Raw genomic sequence first — 20,032 nt, 5'->3', positions numbered from 1 at the left:
AGTTGGGGAAGTGTTTATGGTTGCAGTCTGAAACCCACTTTTGGTTAGCAGCAGGTGCTAAAACGCTATCACAACTCTGGGATTTGTTGTGTGCTGCCTCATAGGTTTGGGTGTTGGCGCCAGACGTCGGGAACCTTTATCCTCAAGGACTGTTCTAGTGTGTACGCTCTCCCTTCCTCCTCCATGGGTAGGACTGAAATGAAACGAGCATTTACTGATAACCTGCACTGTTCATTAAATAATTTTGGACCTCGCCCTTGTGAGTCTGGTACTCGTAGCCACTTCAAAGTGAGTGTGTGTGAGGAATAGCCGTGTTTCCAGTGGTCTTATAGACTCTCATGTTAAGTGGATTTTGCAGGGTCGGGCAGTCAGCCTGCTGGGTTTTGCATAGGCCATGTAGCAAATGCATATTTCTATTAAACAGTGGGTGACTCAGCATGTGAGCTGGCCTCTGTGGTTGCCCGGGGACTTCACAGCCAGTTCTTTCTATGCTATCTCTGTTTTGTGTTCCCCTCTTCTATTACAGGGTGCAGGAATGTCTGAAGATAACTCTGCACCTAAAAAAACAACCTAAGACTTCATCTAACTGATAGCATCCTGTCACCTGTTGCCAACCAGGATAAGCAGTATCACATGCACATCTTTGAAGAAGAACATAGAATTAGCAAAACTCACTGCTTGAATTTGAAGTCTGTCACCATCACTGGATTGTTTTGTTTATGAGTGACACAAAATTTAGTAGTAAAACTGAAAGTGCTTAACTGTACTCCAGCCCTTTTGGGGTAGTGAACCTGTTCCCATCCCACCTGATGCGTAAGCTAATTAGCTTCTTGGCTAAGCAGTAATTCTGGGCAAGTATGTACAGGCTGTCCTCACAGGGACTCTTGCATTCCTCTTAGTTTCACAAGCTGAAGAAAGATGCTTCTCTTCTCTTGTGAGGTTATTATTGCTCCATGCAGGTTAATTGAGCTATAGCATTATAGCCACTCATCAAACAGTGGTGAGTAGCTCACTTGTCTAAGCTTGTTTATTTTTATAATGCTGAAAAATATTTGCACGCTATACAGAAATGTACTGCTTTGGTTCCTTACGGCCTGGCAGTATTATAATTTTAAATTCTTCATTAATCTTTCTTCCTCACAAGGGACTGGCAAGATTCTTGTGCATAACTACCTGATGTTTAAGACAGAAGCCTCAGCTACTGAGTTTTTACACAATGCCCTGCAAACATGGGTCTTTTTTCCTTAAAGTGTACCTATTCTACCTCCCTTTTCATGCCCATTCTTGATCTCAGCATGGTTAGGTGCAACATTATTTGCAATTCCTGTGTTAGTTTTACCAGTTCTAGACTGATATTTCACTCAAGAACGTACAGATGTAAAGTTACCATGAATAATTTCAGATGAGAAGTTAGAATAAAGTAGTAAGATGATAAAGCTGTGATGCCCAGGAGCAAACTGTGAACTTGATTCAGCCTGGGAAATGTACCTCACAGTGGTTACTTGGAACAGAATTGATCTGAAACTGAATTTTTCACTTGAAAAGCAAGGTGTTTCTAGCTTTGTGGTTATGAAGAGTACACTATCCAATCCATAAGCCAACTCCAGTTTTGCGGAGTTGTTGGTAGTCTGAATTCAGCCATATTCATCGTAATAGATTTAGGCTAAAGCCCCAAATATGTCTGTTTAAAATGTCTACAGAACCTATTCTGATTTTTTTCCAGTTCTATCACAACTTTTCCCGTGCACCTCACTAATTTCCATCTTTGGCACACTGAAAACTGAAATTGCTGGAAAAGGCTAACACAAATATAATTTGGTGTCCAAATAAATAACACATGGGCTTCAGTACCGATTGTACTGTTCATTTTTGTGTTTCGTTACATAAAAAAGTTAACTCACTGGTTCTACCATGAGTTTCCAGCTCACTCAGAAAGCAGATTCCAGGAATGCTGCCACCCAAGTTAGTTGCACAAGATTTTCTTTGTTAATTAAAAGTAATGGGATAAAGCTGGAAAAAATAGGCTTAATGCTAACAGTTGGTATTTCAAGAAAGTGGATTTATTGGCCAGAATTATCTTCATATTGTATCTCAGTCCACCTTTTGTTTTGGATTTCCAAGCTGATTCCTAGTTTACATCCAGACTAAAATTAGTAGTATTCAGTTCCAGCAAATACTTTCAGTGTGAACTGTGCCCTCCCTTCATTGGATCAGCAGAATAAGCTTGTATTGCTGTGAAGTGAAACTCTGTGTGTGAAATGGTTGCATACAGAATTACTTCCTTGAATGTTTGAAGGAGTTAAATGTGCACAGATTGAATTTGTCTGTTGAGAAAATCTTTAAGGCAGAGAGGCAGAATCTCAAGCTGGGTTGTATCTTTTATTAAAAAAATAAACACACCCCCCCCCTTAGATTTTTCCAGTTGAGACAAAAGAAATCTTTGGGTGGAAAGGCAGCATCATATTGCATAATAAAAGCCTTTTTATGCTTTAATAAAAAGGGTTGCTTAGGGCAACTTTGGTTTTTTTAAAAAAAGAGAGGAGTCAGTGCTGATACTGGTATGAGGGGGACAAGGAATCTTTAACTTGTATTGTGCAACACTGGGAAAAGAGGCTAGAAATTGCTCTAGTTATCTGCTATCTTAATGCCTGGTTTAAAGGTTCTTTACTGCATATTTGCTGGCAGCTGTTTTCAATATATCCCTCTCGAGCTAAGTCACCAGTTAAGAATTTGACATTAGATGTTTTTTTCAACCACCATCTTGAAGTACCATACCACACAACACAGCGTTGTTCTCTAGTTAGATATTGCTCATGTGCCTTGAAATTGCTGTTGACACCTCAAGTATTTAACTTGCAGATCTGAGATAATTTTTGTTGGGTGTGGATGTGTGCCATAATAAGACAGAGACAGAAGTATCCACGTCTGCATTCCTTCACTACATCTGTTCACTTTATTTTTTGCAACATTCCAGAAAATTAAGTTAAATTATACATCTCAGTGAATATTTTTAATTTCACTAGTTCTGTTTCAGTTCCCTGCCCTTAAAGTATAAGCACACCGAGTGCACAAGTATGTTCCGTTTCTTTCGTGTTGTTTGCCTTTTTCTTTAGGACACCTTCAGTAGTAGATTTCACTGCTTCTTGAATAACACACCTAAATACACATTTTTCTATGTTCTGATTCTCCCCTCAGTGGTTAAAGTTTCTTTGGTGCTTTATATTCTGAAACAGAAAAGTAACATAATTAAAGAATGTTTTGGGAATTAGAGCTGTGCTCTGCAATATATTTCTGGCATATACTTTGTCAGTGTCCTTTTCTTGCTCTCGCTTTCCCAGTCTATAAAATAAAGCTTATAATATCCCTATGCTGATTATTCTCAGAGTCATTTCTGAGGCATAATTTGTTGAAGTTTATAAAGCATTTAACTATATCACCTTTAATCAAAGGATTTCTGCTGATACAGTTTGAAATATATGGCACCACTGGAAAATGAGCTGTAAGCACAGGGTATCATCATCTGTGCTGCAGCTTTCATTCTTAGCAAAAAATAAAACAATGGAGTTAAAGAATTAGCGGGTTTTAATCACTGGAGGCACAGATGGGACAGAGCATTACTTGGCAACATTTAATCTTGGAGCAGAAATTGTCATGATTAAAGCAGCAGCTGGAGTAGATTGCTAGGGATGGAGGGTTCATGCATCCTAAAGGGATCAAAATTGTTGGGCTCAGGGAGAAAACAAGAAGCTACAAAAGAAAAATCTAAAATATGGGCCACAATTTATTATTTCTAGGGTCTCATCTGCTGATTAAAACGATGTTTTCAATGGTTTCCTCAGAATTATTTTGGAAGCGAGGAGAGTATCAAGTGATCTGGCCTACTGAAGAGGAGACTGAAGCCATCTCTGAGTGGAGATTTTGGACTTGCGGGAGGAAAGCTGTGGGTGTCCCCTCCATGTGGCAGAACTGCTCCTCCTTACCAAGGAAGTCAAAGTGAAGGAAATAGGTATGTACCACTTAAAATAGAATTTCAGAATAATCATGTTCCTGGCCAGTTAACAAGGACCGAATTCCTACTTTGGTGAGGCAGCCTGGAATGAGGTGGATTTTAATTTTCTCTTCATTAATGCTTGCAGAAGGGTTCTGTCTGCCTGATGTGTCGGGGCCTTGTGTTACAGGGTAGACTCCTGTGGTAGGCTGGCCTGAGGGAGAAAGCTGGGTGGTTGTGGAGACGCAGAACAAAGCAGAATGTTCAGGTCTCCTGTCTCCCGCAGTCCATCCCTGGTTCTGCCAGGGAGCAAACTGTTGGGAGCCAATTACTTTTTGCTAAGGGACAATGTTATCTAGAAAAAAGGTGTCAAAATAAAGTACTAGAATACCAACATGCAATCTGCTGTCAGGGCAGAGCCACAGCTTAGCCAACAAGTAAAGCATACTCTATATTCTAAACTGTTCTAGCTCAAAACTAACTCTGCTTCTAATCAAATGTCTCAAAGGTATCATTAATTTTGAATATTTCAAATCATGCAAGGCCAATGGGCTCGAGTTCCTGTGACAAATTCCTGATTCCACTGGGAGACTGAGCAAAGTGTAATCGGTCACTGACTTAATCTGTACTTAGGATGTGCTTGACATTGGCTCTCTGTGTTTCTCTCATTGGTTCACAGTGTTTTCTCCTGCCACTCAGAGGTCTTTTTCTGTTCCTTAGATCAGACAACTCTTTTTCCTCATCTTTCATTTGCATGCATTCAGCTGATGATATTTAGATGTGTGAGGATTTGGTTGCCTTTGTATAGCAGGAAGTTACAGAGTCCTCACTTGCACCAGTATGTAGTGTTTTCTGCATCAGGGAGACTAGGTGCTGATCTCACTCTGGGTATTTCATAACTCTAAAATCTTGCTGGCTAATGAGGTATTCATTAATTGCTTTAAACGATCTAAGCTAAGAGATTTCTTTACTTCCTTTGAACCATATACTATCTTAATGGGCCTCTGTTTTTTTTTCCCCCTTAAAACTAACAAATTGCTGATTTCACCCTTTAATCCTTGTCTGCCTGTGAAGATGGGAAGTGTATTTCACTGTTGGTAGCCCTGCATGTAAAGCAAACAGGTCTTAAGCATTTTTACCATCATTCTGTGAATTATAGGTCGCCTTACTGCCTGAAAACAGCCTTGCTGTCTGAGGTTATTTGGCATGCATCCCTACAGCTTGCAGTCGATTGATATTCCTATAAACTTGCAAGTCACCTTTCATCACCTTTTGAGGCTTTGCCCCCTGGCATGCAAGTCCTTCTTAGGTCAAGGGCCTTAATGACCCCCATTGTTATGGGAACCTTTGGTAATCTAACCTGCTTTTTTCTTTATTTCAAGCCATTGCTCTTAAATGTCTCTTGCTTGATCCACTCAGGGGCTAATAACCGTGTCTCCTTTCCTTAGGTCAAGGGCAGCTTTTACATTCCACCCAAAAGGCACCACAGTTTGAGATGAGGAATTCAGAAGAGCAAGCAGCTACGACAGTTTTACAGCGCCTGCTGCAGGAGCAGCTCCGATACGGAAACCCAAATGACAACCGTAACCTTCTTGCCTTACACCAGCAAGCCACAGGAAATGCCCCCCCTTTCAACAGCACTGGGAGTCCAGCATCTCAGAACGAAGGGCTGAGCTCCCAGGACCACCAGCTTGTGACTCATGCTGCCCGTCAGGAGCCCCAGGGCCAGGAAATACAGGTGGACAACAGCATCATGGAGAAGCAGCTCTCCCCACGGCTTCAGAACAGCGAGGATCTCCCAACCTATGAGGAAGCCAAAGTCCAGTCACAGTATTTCAGGGGCCAGCCGCATGCTAGTGTCGGGGCAGCCTTTTATGTAACAGGGGTCACCAACCAAAAGATGAGGACTGAAGGGCGGCCCACGGTTCAGCGAGTGAGCCCAGGGAAGGTCCACCAGGATGAAGGACTTAAGGACCTCAAGCAAGGGCATGTCCGCTCCTTGAGCGAGAGGCTGATGCAGCTGTCCTTGGCCACCAGTGGTGTGAAGGCCCATGCACCTGTCACGAGTGCGCCGCTCTCCCCCCTCTCTCCGCTTTCTCCTCAGCAGTCCAGCGACCCATATAAAAATTCTGGCTCCAATGAGTTCTACAAGAACTCAGTGCAGCCCCCTTCCCAGCCCAACATGAAAGGAATGGAGCAGCGGGGTCCTCCTCCAGAATATCCTTACAAAAATGTGTCCACCCCATCTATGAACTGCAAACCTCAGGACTCGGGACATTTCTATAGTGATCATCGCATGAGCCAGCAGGGAAGATCTGATGGGCCTATGATGAGGTATCAACATCCCCCTGAGTATGGGTCAGTCAGGTAAGCAAGATCTTAAAACCAACTCCATGACAGCCACATAAGGAAAGACAGTATAAAACTCAGACCATTGCTCTCACTCCTGAGACAGATTTTCTTTCAGCAAAGATCCCATCTTTATTATGTGAGATGGCATACTGTGTTCAGCTGCAGACTGTGTCTGGAAGGACTGGACCTGTTTCAGTAGCTTACCTAGAGAGGACCTGACTCTTTTAAAAAAAAAAAAAAAAGACAAACGAAAAAAAACCCAAAACAAACCAGCCTGATTTTATGGTGTGGGGAAGTTTAATGCTGAGGCTCCAAAGCCTTACAAAAGGTTTGCTACAAAAGCCAAAGTTACGGTGTGATTCATTGTAGAAACTTGCTGTTACTTATTGCAAGACTTAAGCTGTGCTTTAATCACATCTGCCCAGACAAAAGATTTTTTTTTTTAGTTTTAAACTGCATCTAAATGCTATGTAGGAAATGAGAATGTGAATGAAGCAATAGTGGTGCAGGTAACAAAAATCACCTGAGCTTCCTTTAGAGTTTTTCAGATTTTATTTTCAGTGGACCAAAGTGCAGGAGTGGAAAAGGGAGCATGCTTTGTGCCTCATCCCAGACTTGCTTGTTTAGCTGTCGCTAATTTTCCTTGCATCATTTGAAATCTCAGCCTGTTCTGGTTTCCTCTAGATAAGGAGCTAGATTTGGCTTGAGCCAAACACTGATGTCCATGTGGGTGAAGATGAAGTTTTATTCAGGTGGGCTAAAAATATGGCTTTACTTTACCTGTTTCCTTACCATCTCATCTCTGTCCAAGACCATGTGGGATCTGGTATAATGATTTTGGCCTCATTTTGAAGCTAAAGGGGTAACACAAAAGAGCAACAGGAGGGTGTTGCTACATCAGTAAATGGTGAGGTCTCTGTGCATTTGTGTTTGCACATATTGCATTGTGTTCTGAGGGGAACATGAAGAAGAAACCAGTCTGTATTTAGGAACAGAGTCTGAGCTTTGGGGAATTTGAATCTGCTCAGAACCTTCCTAGTCCTATGGGGAGCTATTTTCAGAGTTTGTCCACCATTGTTTGTGATCTGAAATGACTTCAGCAGCATACAAGCCTGATGAAAAGGCCCTTTGATCTGGCTAAATAAATAATAAAGAGGCCAGGAAAAGGGGAAGTAAAGGGTTTAGGGGGGGTAATGATTGTAGAAGCTTGTTGCAAATATTTTTGAAAATTAAAAGGCCTCAAATCTCTGTGCATACAAGAAAGGGAAACAGATCCTTAATGGTTATGCTGCATCAGAAATACTCATAATATTATATATAGTGAATCTGAGATGTAGCCTGCTTGCTGTTTAAGGGAGAGGTATTTGAAAACACGCCAACAGTCAGCTCCTCTAGACAGGGTGATTTTTGTCTGTATTGGATGGATCCTGGCTGCTTTGAAAGAACATGGAGGGGGGGAAGGGGGGGAGGAGAAAGGTTCAGCTGGCAAGGTTTCCAGTAGGGGAAGCAACTGAAATTTGTCTTCAAAGCATTGGGAACCTAATGAGGTTACTTTTTAACCTAAATAGCTGCACAGAGAAGAGGTTTCCTTTGCAGGCAAATGCTGTAGCAGTAGAACAATTGCAAGACTAATCCATAAATTACTGAGCAGCGTAGCAAAGGAAGGGAGCGAGTCCTCTGTTCCCCTCCCTCTCCCACACACTTTAAGAGAAACTGTCATTTAGACAAGAAACCTTCTGTGTTACTAAAGGTGCAGCTGGGTAATAGTGTGAGGATTTTAAAGGCATATAACTTTTGGGAATGCGTTTGCCTCGCACCAGGCAGTGCTAACGAGTGTCTTTGCAGCCTCACTGGAGTGATAAAGTACTTTCAGAGACTCCAGTTTTCCTGTGCTGCAGCTCTGTGTTTATCAGGATTAATTTGGATTGGTAAATGTGTGCATTTTTTGAACTGTGCGTCAAGGAAACAAAGCCCCTTCTTTCTGCTCGTGAAGCCACACCCTTTTCTGCGGGTTTTTCCCCTCATTGTTCAGGGGAATTTGAGGGTGACCTAACGATGCGGTTAAATAAAACTCGTTGAGCAAGATAAACATTGGGGAATTCACAGCATTCTCATGCTTCACCCTCCCAAGTCTGGGAAAGGAATGGGCTGTGTGGTAAGTTTAAACCAGTCTGCAAACAGTTTACCTCACCTGCTCTTGGGCGGTGTAAGTTTGGGAACACGTAGATGTTCGTAATGGTGTTGGTTTAATGTAAATACTAGGCATGCCGGAGGCATCCATGCAGTTATTTGGAAATTTTAAAGAAAATTCGTAAGAGGGCTGGCTGTATGTGGAGCTCCAAAATTGTATTCTTTCTCTAATATCTCAGCTGCACTTTAGCACTGGTGATGAAAACAAACCTTCAGGTCTAAGAGGAAAAGATGGATGCCTTGGGCTCAGTGTCCTGTGGGGTTGCAAGGTCTCCTGTGGCAGAACAGCGAGAGATGGGGGAGAAGGGGCTCGTGTTGATAGAGTTTTGGGTGCAGAGGAAGCTCGCTGTCTCTCCAATTCAAGCGCCATCCTCTGTTCAGAGCCCAAACGACTGAGCTCCTGCTGTGGTGATTAATCCCATTGACTTCACAGAAACTTTTTGAGGAGGAGGTCTGCAGAATTTGTCCCATAATTAGTAAATCACTTCTGTGCACTGCATTCCCTTGAGCAGCATCAAAGTGGGGGATAATCAGTTATGACTAGGAAGCAGGACAAAAATGCATCTGTTTGATTTCAGCTCAATCAAGTGGAGTCTGCTCCCTCCTGCAGTCAGTGTTTCCCGGTTTGTGCAGGAGGGCTGTGGAAGAGAGAGGAACTGTAGCTTCTTGAACATGAAACAGGCAGGAGAAGCTGGGAAGGCAGAAAAAATTTTAACGAGCCAGAGACCTTTTCTGATCTCTGCATTCTTCTGCCCTCCCCACTTTGTTGCTCTACCCGCAGATCTTCTGCGTGACTTGATGTTTGCAATCCTGGCAGCCTCAGGACTCCTGATGGCTAGGTTTGCTTGCAGAGCTGCCCTTACTCTGTATCTCTGTCTTCATGACTTAAAAGCTAACGTGACCCTTGTAGTTGCAGAACCATAAATCCAGGTTTGTACTTGGCCCACGTGGTGTGTTTCTCCGATACGTGCCAGGGACTGTAAGGGAAGCAGAAATTCTTGTGTGATACAGTCTTCAAAATGAAGTGGCCCTTAAAAGTTATGCTTTCAAACTTAAACACTTGCAGGCATTATTGCTCTGAGTTTTTTCCTGTGTTTGGGGTTTTCAGGTCGATGACACAGAGGCAAATAGAAGGAGGTTGTGTAAATTTGTTTTCCATGTATTTTGAGAGTCTTTCTGCATTTTTGCATGAAGTGGTTAGTTCAAATATAATTTTGATTACTACTGCAGGGTTACCTGAGGACTGATTCTCTCATGGAAGGAAGCCTGCTACCATTCTATATAAGTATTTGTTAAGACAAAATTGAAAGTAGTGGGGATGCTAAAAAGTTATTTGAACGTGTATGTAAAAGTTTGGATAGAAGATCTTTAAAGGTCTAGTTGTCACTGTGAGGTTACTAGGATTTTTAAATTATTTTTTTAAAAGGTAGGATGTATTATCCCAGTTGTGTTACCTTGTTTTGCTGGGAATATAAATGCATCTCTGAGATTTTGGAAGCTCTAATGCTGTTGGTAATGCAATAGAAAGGCTCCCATATCTCATGTTTAAGCTTGAGCCCGCAAGATTGGTATAATTGCAAGATTATGAGAGGCTTTGGAAGTGAGTGCCAAGATGCTGGAAATCTTGGAAATGTATCTTGTTTAGAAATACTCAGCCATGATTTCCTAGAGTTGTTCTTTACAATAGGTTTAAAAAAAAAGTAATCACCAGGCATGTCAGTACAAAGACTGTCTCCTTCAGCATTTAGCTGCTGCTGTTGTTTTCCTTTGACCATCTTTGTCTTTATTTCATTAGTGCTCAGGTCCTGCAGAAGTGGCAAGGTTCTGCCCATGTGTCTCTGATGGCAGAATAATGAGATGCTTTTAGTCAAATAGCTCAGATTGTTAGCATTGGCATCTAAATAGTCCTCATCAGGCTTATAATATTAACACCCTGAGATCAACAGAATCAGTCTTTCCAAGTAAGTTCTTCAGGTTGTGTTCAGACCGGAAGAGACTATTTTGTAGGTTCAGAATTGGAAAGGTGTTCTGCGTCTGTGAGGCAAACTGGCAACGTGTCTGTTTTTATCTAACCTCTGTAGGTTATCATAGATTAAATGTCACAGCAAGGTTATTCCTTAATTGATTATAACATCAAAACAGAGGTGTGTGATGTTAGGTAAAGCTCAAGGAGCTCAAGGTAAAAGCTCAAGGAGACAAGTGGTTTCTGAACAGGCAAAATTTTAACTCTGCACATAACTAGGTGAGCTAAGAAAAGAGCTGGAAACCACCTGAGACAAACCAGACGACCTTGATCATGGCATGTGATGATTTTGCCTCATTCTTCATTAAGAGAACTGGCAAATAAAGGTAATGAAATAAATGCAAGTAGAGCTGACCTCCCAGGAGGGGAAGAACCAAACTGCTGCTACTAATCTGAACATTCCTGAGGAAATTAATTGCACATCTCTCTTCTGCATGACCCCTGAGATCCTCATGCTGCATATGATCATTTCTGGGGAAGCACAGCTCCTGAAATGATGTTGCTGGCAGCGACCACAGTCGCCTGAGTGTGATAAAGCGAGAAACAGTAACTAGAGCAGTAATTGTTTTTTCCTAAGTGACAAAGGCTAGATTTGTTTCCCCATTAAGGAGTTTGAGCATCAGCTTGGAGGTTTCTCTGCACCTTCTTTGCTGGAAAGCAGGGAAAATGAGACATAAGATGCATGATATTGAAATAGCGAACCCTGTGCTGAGCAGAGAATGTACGAACTCCTACATGTGCTGCCAGCCAGATGTGAGTAATGCAGACGTTTCCTCTTTGGACCGGTATGAGGAGTTGATGTGTTCTTTCTACAGAGAACAGGAAGGATGATGCTCACTGCTTGCACTTTGGCTGAGAAGCCCGTTGTGTAACCCTTTAGTTCCCAGTTCAGCTTCACACTTGCTGTTGTCACTTGGCATGCTCCTGGTGTGGTAGGAGAGCTGTGCTGCAGGCTCTCTGTACCCCTACTGCACTCAGCAGAGAAAGCATGTAGGGTCCTTCCTGTGAACACAGACAACCATGGGGGCATTCAGTAGACCTATGGCCAAATGGAACAACAGTATGTGCTTTTCCAGCTGCAGGGTTGAACTGCATCCTAAAGGGTGGGAAATTTTATCAGAAAAACAGGAGTATTTCAGAACATGTTGGACTGCCAGACTGGGTCTGCACTGGGCTGAGGTCTGTGCTTAGGATTCTGGCTGCAGCATGGAGAGGGAATGACTTCAACTGTTAGAATAAAGAAAATCCAGAGAAATTAAAGGTTGAATGCCTTTGGAGGAGGAAGCGAAACCTGCCTCCTGAGGTCATCCAAGCACGATAAATCCACACAATCTTCTAAGAGAGATTTCTTGCTTGGCTAATGCAACAGAAGTCGAGCTGGGGATCTCCAGCACCTGGGAAATGTGAGCTGGTGTAGCTTGGAGTTAGTTCTGTGATAGACTCAGGCATGTTAAAGATGGCTAGATCTGTGTTTGATATCCTATAGAGGTTATTGTTAGGATCAGTAAACATACCTATTGCATAGGATTGAAGGTGGTTCTGAATCAAAAGGCTGCTTATGATTCTTGGTTTTCAGATCTTTTAACCATCTCATTTGACCAGGCTGCAGCTTGTTGGTTGATATTTCAGAAAGCTCCAGTCAGTGGTGCTGGCATACTAGCATAGAGCTTAGCCAGTCCCTTTAACTCCGTATCCTGAATTGCAGAAGAAAATTCATTGTTTTCTCCATGAGAGATGGCACATTTCAGGACAGAACAAAAAAGCCCATTCTCAACAATCCTCAGTTTAGCCATTTTATCCACAAAGTGTGGAGACCATACTTACCCACAGAGTATGGAAGACCATACAAAGACAGAGAACACCTTCAGCCACAGATTAAATATTGTAACAGTATCCTCTGCTCAATCTGATGCACTGCTGTAGAATTTGTACTTTAAATTATTTGTTTCTTAAAGCATTTGCTTTCCCAATGCAACTCCATTACTGTATAACATGCTAAAGCACCTTATCGGCCTTTCTTTTAAAAGATAAGACAATGAAAAATGGGTGCTGCATGATATGGCTATAGTATATCTCTAATTGAGACTTTCATGAGAATATCAGAGATTCTAGACTCTTATTCTGAAGTTATAAAAATAATTTTGGTCAGTAGTTGTTGATGGAGTAGTTTCTCTTGGTGTTTCTGTGCAAAATAGACTCAAGAGGAAAGACCTTCATGTACTTGCACTGTATTTTCTGATAATGATTTGATTTTGAAGCATTTTTTAAAAACAAACTTACAAAAATTAGGAAAACCCCATTTATGAGTCTTCTGTGGGGGAATACCTGTGCATAGGAGCTACACAGGTCATCCCACGCCTTGTCATTGGGCTTGTACACCGTCTTCTGCATGACTTTGATGGAGCTTCTGCTCTCTGTTTTCCAGGCAGAACCCAGATGTGCAGCTGCAGTTACAACAGAGACCACCTCACCACCACAGCCCAACTTCTTCCTTGACATCCCTGGGATCTTTGACTTTGCTTCAGTCTCCGCCATCATCCAGGCTGTCCCCTTCCCAGCATCAGCAACCCCTGACTCCAAGCCAGGGAGATCCTGGCATTCTGCCACGGACCCAGCAGCCATTCTTGTCAAACCAAGTCCATCAGGGAGATTTGTACCGACTATGCCAGCCCTTCCTAGGCCCTCAGCAGCAGCAAGGGGATTCCTATTCAGTAATGTCTCGAGCTCAGCAGATACCTTCCCCATATCAGCAGATGCCAGTAGATCCTTTTGCCATAGTTTCCAGGGCCCAGCAGATGGTGGAAATCCTGTCAGAAGAGAACCGGTCTCTACGACAGGAGCTGGATGGATGTTATGAGAAGGTAGCCCGACTGCAGAAGGTGGGTGTTTTTGGATATCAGGCACTCTCCTGTGTCTAGTATCATAATTGAATCATAATTGAATCATCTAACCTGCAACTGTTAGATTTCTTGCTTAAGGGATTGATCATCTACTTTAGAGTCTTTTATATGGAGATTGATTAGTCTGTATCCTGTCTCTTTGGGCAGCAGCTTAACTTCATCAGAAGACAGAATCAGCGCCTTCAGTTTTATTCTAACGGTTTATTGACCATGATCAAAAGAGCATCCTCATCAGCTGTCTTGAAGAGGCTGAGTGCATGGCTTGCTTGTTTAAATTAAATCGAGTATTCTTATGTCCAGGATAGCAGCAGGTTTCATTTTCCGATCAGCCTGAAAGACTTTAGAGACTGCAGGAAGGGCCTCTTTGGAATGACATGAGACCATAGTCACTCGAGGAGGTAGCAGAGGACATAGCTACAAAACTGGTTGGCAGGACAGCGTGCAAGGCAAGTGCTGCTGCTGTGGCTACACTGAAGACATTTGGACTGCAGGACTGAAACTAGCACTTCGTTTCTCACTCTCTCAGTACTACACAACTTCCATGGAAACTTAATATCTTGTTTGGGATCGAGCTATTTGCCACCTTTGGCTTTATGAAACAAGCAGACTAAGTGATGCTAAAACGTTTTTTAAAAAAAAAAAAATCCTAGTGAGACCTATCATTAATGTGCATGCGTAGAGGTATTTTCACTGCAGCCTCATAGTAATGACTTCTTGATGACCAGTGGTTTAAAGCTGTGCAGCTGGTCAGCTTTGCTTTTGCCTTGCAGCTGTGAAAAGGCTGATGCTACTTGCAGTTTAGGACTTTGTGGGCCTTGCTGTGCTCTTTGCACTGAGCAGTCTCCAGGGCTGTAAAAATGTGTGGCTGCTTAAAACATTTGTTTGAGTTCAGGTGACCAGTGTGACTTTTCACACTCATTATTCCCTGTGTTACCTCTTTCCAGGGACATATGTTCATTTTGCTGTATTTTTTTTGGAAGGTTCCTGGCCAGGAAATGCTTTAGAGAAATGTTTGACAGCTTCCTGATAATGAAAGGAAGATAAAAATGCGCTTCCCTCCACCCCCCCGTTGGTCACTTGCTGTAGACAGTGCTGATGGGGTTTGCTATTGTGTGGATCCATACTTCCATAGCAGGGCAAACCAAGACTATTAAGAAGAGTTAGAAGCAAATCCCTCTGGTCTGGGTGATCAGAAAGCTTTACACTGAAGGCTAGAAGGAAGGCTAAAACATATTTTACTGCAAATGTTTCTCTCCCTCCATTTAGTAAATTGAATATTTAAAAGCACAACTAAGTTTTAGAAGTGTAAACGTAGACCATCCAGAGGTTTTATTATGAACTTTTGGACCATAACAATTACAGATCTGCAGAATTTGTCAGCAATGCAAGATCTGTGGTTAGCATTTTTTTAGCATAGTTTTGTCTGCCTTTCTTGTTTTATTTTACTTACCCAACTTGATACCACATTAGCTATTCATATAAGTACTTTTTACCCAAACTAACAGTAGTGCCAAACTGCCCCAGTCTTAAAAAAAAATAAATAAAAAATTTACATTTGCATTTCTTCAATTTGCTATACCTATGCTCTGATCATATTGGGGAAACAGAATTAGAGCCTGGAAGGAGAGTCCAGATCTTATTTTTAGCCATTGATACTCTTTATACAGAAGGATCCATCACAAACTTGAGACTTGTCATTTTACTTCATGTAGGTTTCTTTCAGTAAAGAAAACTTGAGAGAAAGTAATCTCCTTTCTGAGACTGAATGAAAAGAACTGTTAGTGATAAAATAGTAAGTGCTTGTTTTCACTTCCACTGCAGCTGGAAACAGAAATTCAGCAAGTTTCAGAGGCGTACAAAAACCTGGAGAAATCATCCTCTAAGCGGGATGCCCTGGAAAAGGCCATGAGAAACAAACTGGAAGGAGAAATTCGTAGGCTTCATGATTTCAACAGGGACCTAAGAGGTGAATGAAGTAAAACTTCTGATCTTCAATATTTCTTTTTTTTTATTGTTGTACTTACTTGGCCAGGACAGTGTTTTGCTGCAGAATTCACTGTGTCTGTTGACACAACTAGAATATGACAGGATAGTCTGGTATATTCAGTAGTCTGAGATTTCAAGCGCTTGCTCGTACTATGGAAAAGACAGGTCTAGGAGAGTGCTGTAGTCTCTCATTTCCAGTCTGTTTCTCATTGACAAGAAACATGTGATAAGCCAAATACCATAAACCAGATGCAAGCCTGGAATTCTCTCGTCTTATATCCTAGACACAATTTGTACAATTTGTTCAGTTTATACAAATGGAAAGACGTTTTGCTGACTGCCTAATCCCACACCAGGCATGTTCACTTTATTTCCTGTCCAGTGACCCTTTTGCACTGACATACAAACTGCAGATTGCCTGTTCTTCCTGAAGGTCCTGTCATTCCTTATCAGTGTAGGCATCTGGCTTTTTGGATCTCCCTTCCTTTTCCAAAGTGAGATGTTGTTAGTGTCTGGTTCTTGCTAAGAGGCTGAGGCAGTATGATGCCTGGCAGTGGGGAGTGATGTTGAATGGTATTTGACCTTAATATGGGTAAAAGTTTAAGCATTAATTTGAAAGGTGAAAAACATCTGCAGTCTGAGATGTTTAAAGGTAGACAGTCTTTTAAACTGTAAGTTTAATTTTGTTATGAAAGCCTTCTGATTGTCCTACATGTCATCTGCTCTCACTGCCCTAGTTTCTTACTAAGGCTATGGTCCCAGAAATTGTTTTGCATCCAAGAAGTAAGGCCATACAGTGGCCAGTGCTATCGAGAAGGACAGTACACAAAGGCCTGCATTAAATAATCTTATTCATAATAAAACACAGCATAAACATTTCTTTCTTATTTTCATAGACTGATTTCTAACAGCCTGCAGCAGCAGAACTGTTAGACTGTCCTTAGGGTTTTACACTTTTCCCTAAAGTCAGGTAATTGGACAACAGTGATTTAATCTTCCAACTACTAAGATTTAGTGGAGAATTATAAGGGAATCTTTTAATTGCACAGTGAGATTTATTTGGGTGGAAAAAAATAAGGTTATTAACATTTTTAAAAATTGAAAAAATAAACTTCTTCCCTGTTACAATTGCTTAAAGTAATTTCTTTAGAACTTAACCTGCTTTGTCTCATTGAGAATATTTTCTCAAGGACATAATTAGAAACATTTCAAAAGTGAGTGCCAGCTTTTGATAGGCTTTTGCTTTTGGCAGTGTAGAATTAGGAGATCCTTTCCCCTAACTTACATTAGAAATGTCCTGAGCAGATGTGACTTCATGCTTAAAAGTTTTAAATTATTTAATATTACTTTCATTGAAAAATTTTGCAGAACGTATGGAGACAGCCAACAAGCAGCTTGCGGAGAAGGAATTTGAGGGGTCTGAAGACAATCGGAAAACCATCTCTCAACTCTTTGCACAGAGTGAGTTACACAATCATTATGGGTCCGTAGAAATGCTCCAGTCATCCTGGGCAGGATAACGATGCAGCAGATTAGCATAGCTCAGATCTGTCAGTTTTCTACCGGGACAGAAATCAGGGCAGTGACAGTCCAAACCTGGCAGTGGAGAACGGAGGATTTCAAGAATTCCTTTTCTGTCAGTATGTAAAGTCCATCTGATGGCATTTATAAGAGATTTTGGAGTAGATGTAGTTTGCAGTTAAGCTTTGAAATTAGTGTTTACTCCATAATGTACAGGATATTTTGTCCGCCTGTTTTGTCCCCTGAAAGCTTTGGAATTAAATGTTTCATGGCCGTCGAGTCCTGGCATGAGTTAAGGCCAGTGGGACTGAAACCTGGTAGGTCTCCTACCTCTTTCCCCTCTAATTTGCCACTACCCTATGCAGTTCAGCAAAAATAAAGGGGATGAACACTGCCTGTAGTATGCTGGGCTGGGTAAGGATCACGAATTCTGTCCACAGCAATGGATTTATCACATGGCAAACCAAAATGACGGATGTGAAATGCTGCTTTTTCTTTGTACTGAAATGTCTTGAGGCTGACGGTGGTGAGCCAACTTTTCTCTCATCTCATAGTGTACTCCACCCTTCTGACAATGCTCACTTTTCTCCAATTGTTATATAAAAAGGTAATGCAATAAAATTGCAAAATAGAGATTTTTCTGTGGTGTAACACGCACTGCTTCTACTCTGACAAATGCTGGTATCCTTCTCTTGTGTTGTCTTTAGCTTATTCCTTGCGGCTTATGTTGCAAGCAGATGGCTGTCAGGGTGTGAATTCAAAACTCTTGGTGGTAGTGGAAAGTCTGTGAGTTTAGTCTCGCATTCAGACTGGTTGGGTGGACTTCGAGGTTCACAGGCTTACCCAGAGAGGTGGGAAGGTCAAAACTGTGAGGCCTCACATTCAGTTTCTCCTTTTGGATGCACATGGAAACAGTAGTGCTCCATTTCCCATTGGTCCCAGCATTTCTAGAGGCGCTGTAGGTACTTGTAGAGAGAGCAGTAGTCATTTGGGGAAAAGTCTGGAACAAAACCTCCAAAAGCCTTGCTGCAGGCACTTACAGATTAACAAACAGACTGCTGGCACTGATTGATACCTGCTGGCATGATGCCACCCTGTCTCATCTCTGCCTGTTCCCTGCAATACATTTTAGTGTGCTGATACTGTTAGCAACTCATTTCCTGGGTGGAGAAGAAATACTGGGATGAGAGAGGTGGGGAAAAGAATAGACAGGTGGTGACATTAGCCTTTGTCCATGTGTCTCATGTCACAGGCTAACTCGGGTTTGCTCTGCAGAGTTCTGGATGCTGTTGGTGGACAGGTTTGTTTTGCAACCTCTGTGTGGGCTGCGTTGATTCCCCAGCAGAAGGAATCTAGCTACTCTGTGTTGCTAAAGCTTTGCTCCTGGCTCTCTGCTGGCATAAGAAATGGAATAATTGTGGTCCTGTAAATATAGTTATGCACATGCTTGTACAAACGGGCCTGTGTACTCCATATGCAGTCTGTCTTAACACCCAGGATCTAGTTCCTGTTTTTCAGGCCTTCCACTCCTTGTCCTCATTCCTTTGTCGTGGGATATTGGTTTCTGGAATGCAGTTTCTCTGGTGTCATCAGTGCTGGGTGTAGATCACTCCAGGGGGTATTCTGTGGTTATGTATCCAGCAAGTGTGTTAATGTTATCATTGTAGCTGGTTGGCTTGAGCTGGGAATGACAACATATACAGAGGACATCATCTCTGTGTTGTGGCTTTGCTTTACACCCCTGTGTGATAATTTCTCCAGTCCCCAATTATTTTATCCTATTTATTTTTTTATGAAGGCAGTTGCCCTGTTCCTTAAACACACAGCATAGCTGCTCCCACTAGATCCAGCTCTTTCTGGAGAGCAGCAGCAAAGGACTGGCTGCTGTGCTTGGGGTGGCTTTGAAGCATCAGACACGGACCCTCGGTGCTGGGCAAAAGACTTTCTTGAATTGCAGGTCTACTCTGAGAAGTGAAAGAACAGATATATGTGCCGCAGTTCTGGCCCAGGGTGTCATTTTTAAGGGCAGTACAGGAAGACTGAGGAGTCTCACTACTCACTTGTTTTCTGACTCCTCTGATGATACTGCCAGCAAAGTGGGACAACTGGGTGTTACTTTGAGAAGGAAGACAGCGGCCCCAGGCAGAACAGTCTTCCTGTTTGTGGGGTCAGTGTGAAAAAGAGGAGCACAAGTTTTTCAGGCACAGAAGTCTGCCATCTCTTCTCCCCAGCCTGGGATATTAAAATTACTCAGTTTGTTTTCTACTGCTGAAAGCTCAGAGGTAAAGAGGTAACAAGTTTCACTAACCATCTGTATAATCAGAGCAAATTACCTAACTGTACTGAGTGATGAACCTTCTATTCCCTCTCACTAGCCTTGTGGCACATTGTTACTTGAAGGTACCATGCTTGTTTTTCAGGGTTACCAGTCCTTCTCTTCCTTGAAAACCATGTGCTTTTTTTCCCCTTAGCATTAGATTTGCATTCTCTCTTTTGAGGAGTTCCAGTACAATCTTCCCTTCACCTCTGGAGTGGAAGACTCCTGAAAGCCAGATAGAGATGAGTACTATCCATTGATAACTCCCTCACTTTGTTTTGATAGACAAGGAAACACAGCGGGAAAAAGAGAAACTGGAAATAGAACTAGCTGCTGCACGCTCCACTAACGAGGACCAACGAAGACACATTGAGATCCGAGACCAGGCCTTGAACAATGCTCAGGCCAAGGTGGTGAAACTGGAGGAGGAGGTAAGGATGCTGGGAGAAAGAAATTAGGGTAGCTTGGGTTCCAGTGACTGTAACTGTGGGAATGATTTTGTCTTGTGCAAATTATAAGGAAATCTGCTTGCTTCAAAGCTTTTTGTAACGGCTTAGCTTTGTGTTGGTGAGCTAAATGACTGAACTGTGCACAGATAAGCCACAAGTCTGTATTTCCTTGGAAGTGCTTTCATCTAAGCAGTCATGTTTCGTTTTCTTTTTGTTTCAACTGATAAAAGTGGGCTGGAACTGAAATCCCAGCCCTGGCAACCTCCTGAACTTGGCAGAAATTCAGATCTGGATGGACTTCTAACT

General features: G+C 42.2%; 1 protein-coding gene across 2 annotated transcripts in view; it reads left to right on the top strand.

Annotated features, from left to right (window-relative positions):
• Positions 1-20,032, top strand: part of AMOT (angiomotin) — a 65,162-nt gene that overhangs the window by 22,449 nt on the left and 22,681 nt on the right. For both annotated transcript variants that reach the window (XM_074914990.1, XM_074914989.1), the window contains exons 2-7: positions 3,840-4,006; positions 5,437-6,355; positions 12,979-13,432; positions 15,275-15,419; positions 16,808-16,900; positions 19,563-19,708. In XM_074914990.1, the coding sequence (XP_074771091.1) occupies positions 5,484-6,355; positions 12,979-13,432; positions 15,275-15,419; positions 16,808-16,900; positions 19,563-19,708 (1,710 nt within the window). In that variant the 5' untranslated portion in view covers positions 3,840-4,006; positions 5,437-5,483. The remainder of the gene's footprint in view (positions 1-3,839; positions 4,007-5,436; positions 6,356-12,978; positions 13,433-15,274; positions 15,420-16,807; positions 16,901-19,562; positions 19,709-20,032) is intronic.

The sequence above is a fragment of the Athene noctua genome, chromosome 11 (genome assembly GCF_965140245.1).
Source record: "Athene noctua chromosome 11, bAthNoc1.hap1.1, whole genome shotgun sequence".
Lineage (NCBI taxonomy): Eukaryota > Metazoa > Chordata > Aves > Strigiformes > Strigidae > Athene > Athene noctua.
This window is presented reverse-complemented; position numbering and strand designations above follow the sequence as displayed.